The sequence below is a fragment of the Argopecten irradians genome, chromosome 9, assembly GCF_041381155.1.
Source record: "Argopecten irradians isolate NY chromosome 9, Ai_NY, whole genome shotgun sequence".
NCBI lineage: Eukaryota > Metazoa > Mollusca > Bivalvia > Pectinida > Pectinidae > Argopecten > Argopecten irradians.
The window spans coordinates 9,567,362-9,584,976 of NC_091142.1; the positions used below are offsets into that span (position 1 = coordinate 9,567,362).

The window sequence follows — 17,615 nt, forward strand, 5'->3', positions numbered from 1 at the left end:
CCTCAACATCATAACTACACCAACAGCAGTTTATCTACAGTCAGCCTGAACTTCTGGAAATTCAAGTTACAACAGAAGAAGTGTTTAAAAAGCTATCAAAATTAGATGCATCCAAATCCCCCGGACCAGATGGGTTACATCCTAAAGTTCTAAAGGAACTAAGCCAATGTATTAGTCTCCCCTTATCAATAATCTTTAATAAATCACTACAAGAAGGAGTTCTACCATCAGAATGGAAGGAGGCAAACATAACACCAATTTTTTAAAAAAGGAAATAAAAGGAAAGCGGAAAACTACAGACCAATTAGTTTGACCAGCATCGTTGTAAAATGTTTGGAATCTATTCTTAGAGACAATATGATGGGTCATCTAGATAGGAATAATATTATAGCGGACGAGCAATTTGGCTTCATCAAAGGAAAATCTACAACACTTCAACTTCTGGAAGTCCATGATGAAATAACTAAAAAGCTGGACGAGGGTGGAAATTTGGATATGATATATTTGGACTTTAAAAAAGCGTTTGACACAGTGCCGCATAAACGTCTGATAAAAAAGCTAATAAATGTTGGAGTACGAGGGAAAATTGTGACATGGATATCCAAATTCTTAGAAGGGAGACGTCAAAGAGTTGTAGTCAACGGAATACATTCCGACTGGGTAGAAGTAGATAGTGGAGTTCCTCAAGGTTGTGTTCTGGGACTTATCCTCTTCATCGTATATATAAATGACCTGCCAAAAGCTATACTTGGAAAATCAAAGCTATTTGCGGATGATACGAAAATTTACGGATCATGTAACCGACTTGAAGATTCCGAAAAAATTCAAAATGATTTGGACAAATTAAGTGAATGGTCAACACTATGGCAATTGAAGTTTAATTCATCTAAGTGTAATACACTACATTTTGGACAAAGAAATCCCAACTTTCAGTATATGATGCGAGAAGAAGATGGATCCATACAACAAATTACTTGCGTCAAATATGAGAAAGACCTTGGAGTTACTTTCGACACAGAACTTAAGTTTAGTCTACATGTGGCAAATTGTGCGAAAAAAAGGCGAATAGGCTAATTGGAATGATAAAGCGATAATTCACGATGTTGGACAAGGATATGTTTCTTCCACTCTATAAGTCTCTAATACGACCACAACTGGAATACTCAGTAACAGTTTGGAACCCAATTCTGAAAAAGGATATAATTGAGTTAGAAAACGTGCAAAGACGTGCAACAAAACAAGTGCATGAACTCCGTGAAACACCATATACGGAACGACTGAAACTTTTGGGCCTACCAACTCTACAATACAGGAGAACTACGATATAATATGATCCAAGTGTTTAGAATTATTAATGGTTTCGACAAAACGAGCCATTCTGCTAATGGATTACTCCCCCTGAACGAAGATAGGAGAACGAGAGGTCACAACAAAAAGCTTAAAAAACAGCAGTCAAGACTTCGGTGCAGGAGTAATTCCTTTGCTTTAAGAGTAGTGAACACGTGGAACAATTTATCAGACAAAGTGGTTAACTCAGAAAGTATTAATTTATTCAAATCAAACTTAAACAATGAGTGGAAGAATCATCCTTTGAAATTTAAGCCAGATTGCTACAGTGAGATCTAACAGCTAGTCCAAACCTCGTGTAATTGTGTACATATGATTGAGCTGTTGTGCCAGGTGAAGAGAACTTTATTTCACCGGAAGTATATTATTTTAATATATGTAAAAAGGATTGTACATGACTTTTATCAAGTGTTTGTACAATAGTTTTTAGAAAACGGAAACAAGTGCCATTAATGGAAAACACAGACTTTATATATATGGTGACCGCCTTATATCCCTACAGCCCAATAGTCCGAAAGCCCGTTAGTCCGAAGGGCCGATAGTCCGAAGGCCCGTTAGTCCGAAGGCCCGATAGTCCGAAGGCCCGATAGTCCGACAACAGATGATATAACTTGAATTTATATGCTAACAGTACCCGAAATGAAACAAACATTTATTACAGTGTTCGATACAAAAGACCCTGTATGTGACTCTGAAAATGATAATTAAGAACGAAATGTAGCGTAAAAAAAGAATTGTCCGATTTATACATTATTTACAGGAAGAACGATGGCTACAGGACGTTACCCTGAAGAACTCAACGTTTGGGTAATGATGTCACAGAAGTTATATCAATTAACTCGAAGTTTCTAAAAATGCAAAACTTTGAGTCGATATGTTATAGTATATATCGATCCTCACCTGCCATGTATTAACCAATGTATAAAAGTCATTTTTTGTAAGATTTGATGGTTTATATACATCAATCATTCATGGAGTAATGTCTATCCTTATACAATCAAATAACATTGCACATAAGGTTTACTTTCGGACATCTTAAAGCTTGTATGTTTATAAGAAAATTCATTGAATGTATGCTTATGAGATATTTTATACAATGTGAGACATTTTCTTATCGAAAACATACCAAACTATGAAAGTAACGTGAATTATAACAACAGCATAACTTGTAATATTTACTGATTTTCGGACTAACGGGCCTTCGGACTATTGGGCCTTCGGAATATTAAATAAAATTTTAGGTGTCAAATATCGGTAAAAATCTTATTCTACATACTTACATACACACCATATGCATATGTATGAAGACTCTGACGAGTCCAAATTGTTATAAACTGTAACTAATTCTCATATCCCTGTGGCGTCGTTCACCCGTACCATGACAGGACGTAGACAATTTCGGACAACTAGAAAATGATTGAAACTTGCATTGAACAATGTATAGTTGTTCTTTGCAAGCAGATACATACATTTTGAGATTTGTTTAAAGTTCAATTTTTATAATTAGCATTTAAGTTCACAAAAAATTCGTTTTGCAAAAAAATATATTGGTAAGGCTATTAAGCTAATTCGGTGTGTAATTTTCAACTTAACAATAGCGTGGCTAAGTTTTGTCCGACAATTTTCAGACACGTGTATATGTAATTGAGACATGTTAAATTTAGAAAGCAGATGCATACATTTCGGAAACTGTATATTAGCAATTTTACAGAATATCCTATATAATCTACATGTAGGTTAGAAAATCGGTCACGCATTCGCGCCTCGGTTACAAATGTGATGTATCATACGCGACTCCGCCTTTTGTTACATGCTTAAGAGCTTGGTGATTCTGATGGTGATAGTGATGTACAATTTCGATGACGTCACAATGATCATGACGTCATACTATGTAGTACGGCATAATTGACAACCCATAATTCCCTCCATAGCTACGCTTTATACATTAAAGTCGGCTGCTTTTCAACACTGCTTCACTTAAAACTCACTAATTTGCGATACATTATGGACAAGGAAGGAAAAGACGAGACGACAAATACGACGTCATTCCAGGTATCGTCTAAATGTGAAAGACTGAAGAAAACTATGAAGGATAAATGTTTGGTAATTGGTGAAACAAAGATGTATTACGGAAACTTCGGGTCTGTCCATGTCATGTCTCCCATTCCGGGATCTCCAAATCCGGGAACTGGACCAGAATATGTATACATCCGCCCGGAGACTCCAAAGGAAGCCTTAATGCCCCTCCAGATGGAACAAAAAGGTAAATGCCAAGTAATTTCGTTAATTATTTGTATGCTTGCTCGATCCTGAACTCTGAGTCTGTATATTGTTTGTTTATGTTGCGGAGCTTGGGGGTATTTGTATTCGCCAAGTTTCTGTTGACACATCTTTAGATTAAACATGTAATAAAATACAACCTCAAAATAAATCTAAATGGAAAAGCTAGTGTTCAAGGGGTTGGAATATTAATTAATTGATTATTAGAGAAATATGAGATTAATTGACATCGTAAGAATAATAACAACTGTTTATCAAACTTTTTATTGCTTACTTAACTTCGTGACATTTTTGAAAGGAAAGACTTGTAATTGTTTCCCCGATGTTAAAAAACAACAGAAATAAAAACTGAAAAGATCTAAATTTGGAAAGTTTTCTGGCAATAACGACACTGTAACGGTTCGCTTATAAATTTATTTAATCGTTAAAGGCATTTAATAAACATCTTCTAATGCATGTAAATAAATGAGCAATCCATATATACAGATATAATGAAAATCTTAAGAATGGCACTTAAAGGAATAATGAAAATCTTAAGAATGGCACTTAAAGGAATTTCCATTTCAAAATAGCTTCTGCACGATATTAATTAATTTCGGTTTTTCTTGGTTCAACAGATAAGCCAAGGAAAGGCCAAAAATCCACTTCAAAAAGGAAACACAAAGCCAGGGATGAAAATAAAGACGCCTCTCCAAAATATGCGCTGCCACCATTAAAGACTGTATCTGAAAATAAGGGAAACTTTAGAACACGGGAAAAGAAGGGGAGAGAACCCTGTCATTTTCAGCGTTCCAAATATTCACTAGAACAAGCAGACTCATGGATTCCACAGCCAGGCTTCAAACCAAGCGGAAAGAAAACAACACCAAAAAACGCTCTGATATCTGAATCTTCGAGCTTGAAATATGGATCACTAATTAAGCTGATAGAATCTACAAACAAAGTACAAGCTTCGCCGTCCATAGAAACTACCGCCATCGAGAGTGTTCGGCTTCCGCCTATCCGTGGAGCTCAGCGAAGAACTGACTCCGCTAAAACATGTAATATCCCGACTGTCCAGTTCATCAACATTTACAAAGACAGTGACCAACTCCCGCCACTCAAGGTCAGCGCCATGCCAATGGCTTACAGAAACGAACAGAAGCAGTACTACACGGTCACAAAGGGCTACCGATGGTAGATAGCCATATTTCGGACACTGCGTTATATGTTTAGTATATTGGCTTGAAATCTGTTACTTTAACATAAAGAAAACTTCACTCGTTAATTTAAACACTTAGAAAGTAGAAGAGACTCTCAACTTACAGTGCTACATATAACACAACTCGTTAAACCTCTTGATGGACACCAATACGACCAAATTTATCGAGGCCTTGGAATCAGCGGCAACAGGCGGAAAAATCCAACATTAAAATTTTACGTTTATGACCGATATATTTTCACGAACCCTAATTGCTTACTACTGAAAAAGGGGCCCCAGATATGGACAGTAAATGCGCGAGCTGGCCGCTTTTAAGATTGAATCGGATAGAAAAGCGAGTGGGGGGAAATTTCACGGCAAACGTATCAATCAAAAAAGTACATTGAATGTATGCTAGTCTTTTAAGTTGAACAAAAGATGCTAATGTGCATCGAAAGGCCAGAAGTGTTGTTTGTGATTGAGTGTGCTCGATAAGAAATTTGAAAAAAAAATCAATTATCTTGAGAAAATCAAGCAAGATCTGTGTGATTATGTTCAAATCTTGAAGTTATGATTTTGTTGAACGGTTATGATCATTTTATTAAATTGTTCAACTTTGTTCTCCATTTCTCACGTTCTTGTGTTGTATTTTTTTTTTCATTGTACATTGCAAACGGAGCAATTTATCATAGTGACTGGGAAAGGACATGAAAAATAAAAAGTTATCGCGTGTGAACGCAATACTTAGCGTGTGAACGCAATACTTTAGCGTGTGAACTCAATACTTTTGCGTATGAAGGTAAAGTAAAGCAATAGCATTGCGTTTACATGCAATAATTATTGCGTTTGCACGCAATGTGGGATGTGATGTGATTCAACAGCAATATTTAAATCAATCTTTGAAATACGTTAAAATAAATAAAAAAATCAAATTAATGTTGCTTATTAGAGGTGTACGACAAGGTTCCGCTTTTCATCCATAACGATATCAAATTCATGAAATGATAAGAAATGTATGAATAAAAACCCCAAATAAACTTGTAGTAGCATTTTAAAGATACAGTAAAACCCCTCTAACTCGAACAGCAGGGAACTAGATCAATAGTTCGAGGAATAGAGGGTATTCGACTCATCCGAGGTTGGTCACAATCGATTATCGACAGCCAAAATGCCTTGTCTCAAAATATGACAAAAATTGCATGTCAATGATATTTTAATCAGTGATTCTATGCATTTTGAATTTTTATGAAAGTGGAATATGATTGCAATATCGAATTGAAAACATATGTACTATATAAAATTGAGCCTTTCGAAAATTTCTCAAAGGGCAAAACACCTGTTCGACGAATACATGCTAAAAGCTACCATTTTAGCTCACGAAGCTATTTAATAAAACCCATGTGCCTTTTGTGGTACGTAGGCAAAGAACATGAAAGATACCTTTGAACAAATCAAAAGTTCCCAGAGGCCTGTGTTATAGATGATTTGGTGTTGCCCTCTCGAGGTGTACACTAGGGTTCCCTTTTTAAAGCAAAAATATATATCAAATTTATGTTCCATGAGTATGTTTGTTTTAGGTTATAAAACGACACAGACAGCATTAACATGCTATTAATTTGTAAAGCTTGATACGATTTCTAAAATATTTAATCATAAAAACACTAACGTATGTTATGCAATAGGATTTTGGCATATCTGTAATGAAGTCAAGAAATGAATCAGAGGGAATTATACACCTTGTTCCCATCCTTTGGAAATATTTTAGTGATCGGCGTATAACTTTTAGCGACTGCATTCAATTTTTCTTTATGACCGTCATTGCTTTGATAATAATAATAATAATATATTTTATTTTCGTGTCACTCATTTAAAAATACACATAGAATATACATTAAAAATGTGCGGCCAATATTGACCTATGAGACACGCATACCTTAAAAATATTCATGTATTATACAGTGAATAAATAGGTTGTATCAAAGGTCTCACATGTCATTTAACCCGATAGATACATTCAAGTATTGTTTCACATTATTAACCATTATAAAATGATAAAGCGTCTCTTTTTCATAAATAAAAATACAGATTTACTTAAAATATCCTGCAATTGCATTTCATTCATTAAAAATTCAAATTTTTCTATAGTGCTTAAATTGTAAAAAAAAATGGTTGAATATCACATGGCTTTTCCAAAAGAACATTACGAATGTCTTTATAAAATTCACATTCACATGAAAAATGTATTTCAGATTCTTAAAATTTGAGCTTCAATATTTACAAGTTCTATTTTCTAAAGAGTAACTGTCAAAGACCCGTTTAAACATAGCATTGTACATGTCTATAGTGGTAAGCTTCCGCATCTTAGTTTCGCTAATGAGCTGCGTAGTATATCTCGGTAAAACTGGTTACATAGAATTTTGGTTTAAGGTCTTTTTAAACATACGGTAAGTTCTTAACTTGTTTCCGTTAGCCTGACCCTTGTCGTTTCACATAGCTGTAAACCAATCCTGTTCTTCCTTATGGAAAATATACTGCCGAATTGTCCGCATAATTGATTTAGTACCACCATTTGATGTGTCTAAATATTTTTGAACATTACACGTATTTGCAGTCTTCAATACTTTACGTTCCCATGATTTTCCTTTACGCTTAGACCACTGATGAACTTTATACAGAAGTCTGTCATAGTTGACGGATCTCAGCTTTAAAATATAACCGTAAAACTTTGAACAACGTGTTGTTTCACTAGGCAGGGCATCCATCCCATATCCCTATGCTTACCGATATCATGATATTAACTGAAGTATTTTTTTGTCGATGGGTCCATTTTATGTCCATGCCAATTTTCACGCATTTAAAACACCAAAACGCTAACGTTTTGAGGTAAGGCTTGTTTGCTTTTAATGATCTTGAATCTTCTCCAGAAGTTACAGCTATATATCGCAAAGGCATCTGGGGATTATTTAACTGAGTTTATATAATCATGGACCCATATATTTATATAGATACGTATGATTTTTACCGATTTTGGTCTAGACTCCTAAAATATCTAAAAATGGTCTATGGGCACTCTTGTGGTTCATATTTATATGAACTGTAACTATAATTCTCAGATCCCTGATGAGCTACTAGGTTCCATAACTTAATTTTTCGATGTCTTAAATTAGGTGCCAGTTTGCATGTTTTTACAATAAAATGCAGAAATACTAATTTTGAAGTACATGTACACTAGGCTACTACTTTGTACATTTTACGATTTCGCAGCGGCCATCTTGATTTTTTACCGAAATTGTTGTTTTTTGACGATGGGTACATATATATTTAAGATAATTTTGTAGTCTTTAAACCATACAATGTATGTGTACCGATTTTCACGTATTTAACATTAAAAGTTTTAAGGGTTACATTTTAAAAGATGTATTGGAGCACAGTAGAAACATGCTGTACTTATATATAATTTACCGTGATTTTTTCAAGGCTTTTTTAAAATGGATTTTGTCAAAACTAATTAACGCACAGAATCGTGAAAATCGACATGGTTAATTTTTCAAGATAACAAAGTCATTGTTTTAATATTTTGATAAGTTTTTTTTGATCTGGTAGATATCTACGTGCCATTTATTTTTGTTTGTTTGGCGATTGGTCCATACAAGGATACATAATGTATCTGAACTGTTTTATTTTATCATAAAGTATTTATATGCAACTTTTATGCTTTTACCCCAAAATGCAGCATTTTTTTCACTTATCCGCATACTATAAATGACTGTGGACAGACTTACAAATATCCTATTCGTTCCTGGTCCGGAATAGAATCTGTCAAAATCCGGAATTCGTTTCGTATTTTAGATTGAAAGTCAAAACCAACATGGCGGAAGACAGCTGCCTTTTCGCCAAAACATTACGGCAATTTGCACGATCTGCCGGCGGAATCAACCCTACACCTTTACCAAAAGTGAGTTTTCCATGCATGTGTCACTTTTTTACATTGGAAATTTTATATCACTTTCAAGGATTAAATTGTGTTTTGCAATATTTTATATGAACCATACTTTGATGGACCGATATTTTGTCCACACAAACAGACAAGTGTCACAGACAAATGTACAGGTGCCCGGCTGGTTCTATAAGACATAGAAAAAAATAAAGTACCCTCTTTCTGTCGCTAATATTAACTTGAATTTATTCATAATACAATTATATATAGTAAGGTGATGCTATATTTTTTCCATATAGAACCCGAGCACCTATATATTTAGCTTCAAAATGTATGACAAATCAAATGTCATAATCACCTGATCACTGGCACAGTAGGAATACTGGCAGGCGACCAATTGTCGCCATTGTATGTGTATTTGGATAGTTATACTCGAATTTTCATAAATAGAGTCATGATAGAAGACCGTTAGATGCTACAATTAATGCAGGTTTTCACAAAATATAGAGCTACTGTTGTACATGAGAAGTAAGTCAGAACTCAGAAGGTGATATCTTTTCCGCTAGAACAGTAGCTGCACAAAATATTGCATAAAAATTTGCATTTAATGATACAAATACATACAACGTCGAGAATTGGTTGCTGACCAGTAGTGATGATACGATTATTGCCGACAATCTATTAACGGTCATTAATGAGCAAATGCTAATAAATGATTGCAAAAAGACTAATCGAAAGTAGCCGACAATCGCCGATCTCCACTTTGTCTCTATACTGTTCATGATGAAAGCGTCCAATTCTAAGCTTGAGTTGTTAATTTTGGTAGTGTCGATTTCCTCGAAAAATCTGATTAGACCATCACAACAAATTCTTTTCCGGTAAAATTTTGGACATCTTTGGAACATGACTTTGGCGGTATATATGCCGACTGTGCAACAAAAAATACGCAAACAAAGGTAGGTAGGTCTATGTCTAAACACAGCCTACGACAAGCCATCTGACGAAATAAATTCAAATCACCGTTTTGATGAAGGAATGATGATGAATTGAACACATACACTCATATATTAATGAATCTATATTATATTTAATTTCAAATTTTCAATTATACCAAGAAATTATGGAAAAGTTGATAGCTTGATAGTCTAGATCGATATCTATATGTCCCGTTTACGTTGTTACTTTCTTTCGTCCGTCAATGATGAATTTACGTTCACGTCTAGGGCCTATAATTATGTAAGAGTATTTTATTTTTGATTATTTCTTCAAGGCAATAAACAGTAACTAAATAAGTACTATAATAAAAACAATGAAAATTTGATAAATATCATTAAATGATAAAAGATTAGAATGATATGTACCAGTATGATTATAATCGATTATGGCTCTTTGATTATATCGATTAATCGATTATGATTTAAAACTGATTATTCATTACTACTAACCCGTTCTGATATTCACCTTATATTACCTACAGATTCATTGGTGTGTATGCTAAGCCTAAATTAAATTGTACACAGAGGATATTTAAATAGTAGTTCTGTTTTGTTTTGGGCAATGTTATGCGTGTCGGCTTTGGATGAACAGGTTCCGCATTTATTTCGGGACAAACTTAGGAACCGCATACCCTAAAAAGATCAAGCATAATCGCAGGGTCAAAATTCTGACTGATCGCCAAAGATGGCTAGTGATTTTTGGACGTCTCGAACATAACTAGAGATATACGTAGCATTGTTAATGTGATGAATTAGGATGCGACATGTATGATTTGGGACATGATGTGACAATTTTGAATTGGGACATGTATTATTTGGGATGTGACATGTATTAAAGTGAGTGCCAAACCTACAGAACTCCCACAATAGCTGTTGTCATTAATTTGACAAATTATTTTCTCTCGTTTACCATATTGGCATAGTGATCCCTGTGGATCTGATCGGAACTTAAGCTACCTGGAAGACTATAAAATCTCAAGAAATGTTTTGAATGCATTGACAAAGTTTGTTTATTGGTTTTAGATGTTTTACTACTTTCTTTACAATTGTTGGAATATTTTTGAGCCACCTTGTGGTACCCCTTTGAGCACTTCTATATATAGAACCAGTCTTGGAGTAACTCAAGTTGAACTTGCTGGCTCCTTTAATTTACAATTGTTGAAATATTTTGACACCAACACTTACAAATATATTAAACAGGAGTGGTCCCAAATAAGCACCTTGTGTTACGCCTTTGAGCCCTTATAACCAGTCACCACATTTGGAGTAACTCAAGTTGGACTTATTTTTTTTAATTACTGGCTTCTTTAATTTACAACTGTTGAAATATTTTGACACCAACACTTACAATATGTTAAACAGGAGTGGTCCCAAATAAGCACCTTGTTGTACCCCTTTGAGCACTTATAACCAGTCACCACATTACATTTGGAGTAACTCAAATTGGACTTACTGGCTCCTTTACATGTTGAAATATTTGAAACCAACACTGAAAGGAGAACTATGATAGTGTATATCTTGTGCTGTTAACATAATATGATGCCGATTTTTCTTGATAAAATTTAAGTACAGTTCTGCCACCTCTTGAAATCCTTCTGTGGTCAATAGGATATAATTTATTGACACATCTGTTATTAACATTAACAGGTAGAGAGACTCCTGTCCTACTGTCCACGCGAGTCGTCATGCCGAGGACTGCGACTGGACAAACATGCTCAAGATGCTGTGATTGCCCTCGGAATCTACTTCCTAGAGTCAGGACTTCAGGTAAAAGATGCTATATATATATAATAACAACAAATTCTTATCAGGTATTATTTTTCTATTCTGCACAATTTGGGGCTGATTTTTAGCCTCATTGTTTCCTATGGCAAAGTCTCTCAATTTTCCCTATTTCAAATTTTGTAAACCTTAAACTGCCAAAATTTCTTTCACAGCTACTAAATTTTGTGATTTCCATTTCAATACATTTTAGCAGAGATTTTTCGTGGATTTAAAATTGAATTGCTATAGTTGTGCAAGAACAGTCTAAAATGACATTTTGCAGAGATTAACTTTTCGAAAATTTAACTTGATCACAAAATTCGAGAAAATATATCGCATGTGAAAGAAAGTTGGTAGTACTATTAAGTTGAAGTACCGGGTAATATGATTGATATGATAAATTGTTACGTAAACAATGGAGATTTCTATATTACTAGATATGGTTCATGTTATATAGTACATGTATTCTTTAGTATGGTTATTCTGATGGCGAAACATTTCTGCCAAGTACCCAAAGTCATATGTTTACAGACTGTATTATGAGGAGGTTTCTGTTTCAGTATAAGGAAAAAATCTTACCATACCTTCTGAGTGTTCTGAGAGGCCTGACCAAAGCTCAATGGACAAATCAGAAGCCACTCAAATCTCACAGTAAGTTTTAGAATCAAATATTTCATGCATATTTCAGCAATACTAGACCAAACACTTAGCATAAATCCATGAAAATCAAGCATTTTATATACAAAATCAAGCATTTAAAAAAACAAAATCAAGCACTTTATACAAAAAATCAAGTATTTTACATATAAAATCAAGCATTTTATTTATGAAATCCAGCATTTTATGTATGAAATTTAGCAGTTTATGTATGAAATTAAGCATTTTATATGAAATTAAGCATTTTATGTATGAAATCAAGCATTTTATATATGAAATTAGGCATTTCATAAAATGAAATCAAGTAAAAATGAATTATTGATGTAGAAAGTAAACATGCATATTCAAAATTTACTTAAAAATTCATTATTGTCTCACTTAGGCGTGATTAAGGTATTGCTTTCCCAGCTGCAGCAATGGTGATGTCAACATTTGCATTAATTCTCGGAATGGTACAACTTGGTCAAGATATTCTTTGTATCCATCATATCACAATAGACAAAGAATGAAGAAATTATTTTACCAGGCTCGACTCTTACATAAAAATGTTTAGACTCATGATGTCCCAGTGATTCTAACACCTGGACCTGTTGTCAGCACGATTCATAATGAGTTTGCATTGGTTGGTTTTATCATTACAGCTCTCCCTCGAAGTGAGTGTTTCAGTTTCTGTCTCAACACAATCCTTAGTGATGTGGCTAAAAAGGATCATTCCTCTCGGGAGCAGGTGAGTGTAAAAAAAAAATAAAAAAAATTGTGTGTTAAGGCCTTAAGGGTGTATTATTAGGGCTTGACATCAGTAATTCAGATGCCATATAACCTAATCACAACTATTTGCCTACAGTTGGTTTCCAGAAATTTCCTCGAAAACTAAATAGGCTGATTGTTTTGAATTGCATGTGATGTATTCCCTGTTGAGCTAATATAATTATGTATAGGTGTGCAATAGGGGTTTTTAATTTTTCCTGAGATATCCTAGACGGTTGCCATGACCTCTTTAAGTTTGAAGTTAAAAATATTGTTTGATTTTTCCTGAGATATCCTAGACGGTTGCCATGACCTCTTAAGTTTTAAGTAAAAAATATTGTTTGATTTAAATGAAATTAATAAAAGCATGCATGTTATGGGACTCCCTGATAGAAAGGGAATGTTTTTTAGTGAGTGGGGGCGGGAACCAAAATTGGCTATTTGAGCTAGTATAGGTCCAGTAAGTTTTCACTGACTGCATTTAACTGAGGGTCTATTAGAGGAGGGAGGGGACCTTTTGACAGACATCAAGTTTTGTTGTTGTCAGGACAGGCCAAGGAATGAAATGATACAAATAAATTTTAGTGACACTGAATCGGTATTCTATAGGGAGTATTTGGTGCTAGTATGTAGTGTTCTCTTTATGATGTTTATGAAATTGTTGCATTCATTTGTAAGAAACAGTGACTTTAATCATGGTTTTTAGATATACAGTAGTAATATTATGTGTTGTATAAGTTACGTTAATTAATTATGATGATTAACTTTATACAGGTAATATCTGCTCAGTTAGAGGTTCTGGAAGTGTTAACAAAGCTTTGTGAGGGTCCGTACGAGATTCCCAAAGGTTGGTATGTCACTGTGAGATACCTAAGTATAATCTTTTTGTCCTTGCCCAGATGTGATATATGGAGATGCTACATTCATCTCTTGAAAACATTTTAGTTCTTATTTATGAAAACATTATACACTTGTATGAATTAGCTGTTTGGTGTTTCCATGTCAACATTAAAGTTGTCTTTCATTATGTAATCATGCTAACGATTTGTTTATTTATTTTAGTTGTTCTCTGTACGGCTATTGTGCCCACTCTGATTGGTATGATGCGTGCTATCGGACGATCATCAGATGGATCTGTGCCGCTGATTTCAATCCTGTTTCCGTCGGACGCGACCAGGAAAAGTTCTAAGGTTCCCCCTGTTGATACATCTTCGACTCCCAAAGTGATGTCGTTCCGCTCCATTCTCCCGCGAACGATGTCGTCCCACATGATCACACAGGAGTCCTCCGGCCCTTCTAGTCCTGTAAACATCCCGTCACTGGAGTTCCCGTCACCAAGGTCACGAGAAAGGTCTCCATCTCCGATCCCCAGCCAGATCAAGGACAAGCCAACTCAAGACGAGGAACTCGACCAGGCTGTACATTACTTTAACAAAGTTGGGTCGAGTCTCACGCAGACCAAACCCTGGGGATTTGAGATCATACCCGAACAGGATCATCTGAAATTCTCCAGTTCACATCTCCAAACATTGGTGGGACTGGTGAGTGAAACTGTTAGGAATCAAGACACAGCAATATATGTAGGATTTTTTAAGGCGAGTCCAGAGGACTAATTTTTCAAATTTTGATGAGTCCCAATACAAAGAAATATAGAGGGTTCTCAAAATGTTGGTGAGTCCCACAGGATAATCATGAGTCCAGGTCTCATCTAGGCGAGGCCCGTAAATCAGAGAAGACAGTGGACACATACCGTATAACAGTTTTTTTCGCCATTGTCTTATTTTTGCTATTTTCGCCATAACATAGCTTGGCGAAATTTAAATGGATAAATATTAGCAGAAAAGGAGCTTGCTCATATAAGCTAATATCATAATATTATACATAGTCAATCTATCCATGAACAGTCTGACAACAAATAAGACTAGCATAAATATTTTCATTACTGTATAAACTGATGTGCGTGCCAGTTCACCCATGGCCAGTACTAGTCTGAACATCGGTCATATTGGTTATAATTTCCTATGTTGTTTTTACATTATACACTAATTATACTGTCGATACAGTGGTCAGAGTCAATCACGTCTCTGTTATGATACATCAACACTACTGTCAGATACAATGGCAAAACTATGAGAAGTGGCGAAGATTTAAAATCCTAATTCGAGTATAAATGGGGAAATTTGCGAGTGGCAAGTTAAACGGTATAATCTTTATTTATAATACATCACTAAATCATGGGATGCAGTTTTCTTTTATGTTTTGATTAAATTCTGATGATACTGGATGTGTCCACAATGTAACTTAATTGTTTGTTATCAGGCTCGCCGACTTCTAAACAAGGATGCTCTCAGGCACCTAGATGATTCCCTGAAAGAGTTCTTTGCTGACTTAGAGGTAACGTATGAGTAGTTGAACTCGTGTGATTTAAATTACAAGCTATGTGTCAAACCAAGTATTTAGAGGAAACATATGTGTAGTTATGTGATTTAAATCACAAGTTCTGTGTTAAACCAAGGATTTAGAGGAAACATATGCGTAGTTATGTGATTTAAATCACAAGTTCTGTGTTAAACCAAGGATTTAGAGGAAACATATGCGTAGTTATGTGATTTAAATCACAAGTTCTGTGTTAAACCAAGGATTTAGAGGAAACATATGCGTAGTTATGTGATTTAAATCACAAGTTCTGTGTTAAACCAAGGATTTAGAGGAAACATATGCGTAGTTATGTGATTTAAATCACAAGTTCTGTGTTAAACCAAGGATTAGAGGTAACATATGCATAGTTATGTGATTTAAATCAGAAGTTCTGTTTTAAACCAAGGATTTAGTCTACAGATTCATATCTTTAGAGAAGTGATCTTATTTAAGTTTGCTGCTATCGAGGAAACATTCTTCTTCTGGTACTGTAAGTTTACATGGCCCTGTGATAATGGTATAAAGGAGCAACATATTAACTCATTCACCTCTGAAGACACATTTAGACTCTTCTAAATCAAAGACAAGACCAGTTCATTATGAAATTGCAGGTGTAGTCATGCCTGTCCAAGACAACAAACATTGAAATATCATTTTTTCAGAATACTTGTACATGCTGTATCTTGTTACTTTAAGATATTTTTTTTTGTGAGTGACACCATCTCACGCTATTTTATTTTTTTGAGTTGACACATCATCACACTATTTCTTTATTTTTTTGACAGCCTAACAATGGGTTCAGCTGGTTCCCCTACAAGTCGTTTAGTGAGGCCCTGACATTGGTGGTAATCACACTCCTCAGGGACGTTCTGGAGCAGGAGAAAGGTTTGTACACTCCTACAATGTACGATATCAGGTTCCAGTTTCAGAATAATGAACATTGCTAAGGAAATTACTGGTCTTTAATTTCCCCCTAACATCAAAATATTCTTTGCATTCCTTAGAACACTATAGCTAACGATCGAGGAAAATATGTATAATCTTTTTTGAGAATTTGTTAATGTCTACTGTTTGACAAAGTTAATCTCAATCCGATCTTACTGAGACTTGGTGAAGGCCATACAAGTATCATTACATACATCAAATCAGTGAAATGGTCAGGAGAATTATTTTCTTCTTTATTTTTTCAAATGGATTTTATATTTCATATAACCCATTTTCAGACTTAGGCCTGCCATTGAGTATTATGAGCTATATTTCATGACTCTTTTTCCGCAGACGTAGACCTACCATTGAGTTTTATGAGCTATATATTTTATAGCTCTTTATTTTCTGACTTAGACTTGCCATTGAGGACTCAAGTGTAGTATATGGAAAAGTAGTGCCTCAGGGATCTTTAAAACCTATATTACTTTATATCCCTTATCTTTGACCTTATTTTACCAAAACCCTTATCCTAATTCTAAAATATAAACCATAAAACCAAAATTTACCCTTAACTAATCCTCAGTTTCCTTTGAACTACTTTTCTGTATTCTAGACTTTACCCCTGTTGGATTTTATGAGCAATAATTTAAAACTCTGTATTTTCTGACTTAGACCTGCCGTTAAGTTTTATGAGTGATATCCAAGACTTTGCCACTGGGATGTATCAGACCGGTCAGGCCGAACTGGACCGTAAGCCACGACCACATCGTGACGGTGAACATAAGTGGCATTTTAACCCTTACGACCTGACGGTACTCAGCAGTGCTGCGTGTGTAGACCTCCTGTTCTGGGCTGTCCGCGAGGAACAAGGTTAGTGGATCAATACCTCAGTCGATACCTCGATACTCCAGAGGTTATATCCAAGTCTTTATCATAACAACCTGTGTGTAAGATGTCAAGAGCAAGGATAGTTCAATTTGGACCTTTAAAGTTAAAAGATTCAAATAATGGTATGCTGTATTCTAATCGAAGTTGGGTGTCGCTCCTTTGTAAAAAATACTCAAAGATGCTCCACCAATTATGTCATAAGACAGTCTCTCTGCAGACCTGTGTTTTTGGTCAATGTTTTACTCGTCCTTAAATGCCTTCATTTTACTAATTATAGCTTGTGATTTTCATTACTTTTGAACGTGGTTGCAATGGAACCATGAATACAATACACTAACAGCCAATCAGATTATGTCATAATACAGTAACACAGCCAATCAGATTATGTCATAATACAGTAACAGCCAATCAGATTATGTCAAAATACAGTAACAGCCAATCAGATTATTGTCATAATACAGTAACAGCCAATCAG

At 34.9% G+C, this 17,615-nt stretch overlaps 1 protein-coding gene and 1 pseudogene across 1 annotated transcript in view; both read left to right on the forward strand.

Moving 5' to 3' along the window:
* The first annotated feature begins 2,889 nt into the window (after nt 1-2,889).
* On the forward strand, nt 2,890-5,367 carry LOC138330818 (uncharacterized; annotated as a pseudogene).
* Nucleotides 5,368-8,668: 3,301 nt separating this feature from the next.
* The window catches only part of LOC138330509 (phosphatidylinositol 4-kinase alpha-like), a 69,826-nt gene continuing 60,879 nt past the window's right edge, over nt 8,669-17,615 (forward strand). The window contains exons 1-9 of the mRNA XM_069278078.1: nt 8,669-8,762; nt 11,387-11,506; nt 12,064-12,154; nt 12,802-12,887; nt 13,682-13,754; nt 13,970-14,448; nt 15,227-15,301; nt 16,111-16,210; nt 16,925-17,122. Of these exons, the coding sequence (XP_069134179.1) occupies nt 8,676-8,762; nt 11,387-11,506; nt 12,064-12,154; nt 12,802-12,887; nt 13,682-13,754; nt 13,970-14,448; nt 15,227-15,301; nt 16,111-16,210; nt 16,925-17,122 (1,309 nt within the window). The 5' untranslated portion in view covers nt 8,669-8,675. The remainder of the gene's footprint in view (nt 8,763-11,386; nt 11,507-12,063; nt 12,155-12,801; nt 12,888-13,681; nt 13,755-13,969; nt 14,449-15,226; nt 15,302-16,110; nt 16,211-16,924; nt 17,123-17,615) is intronic.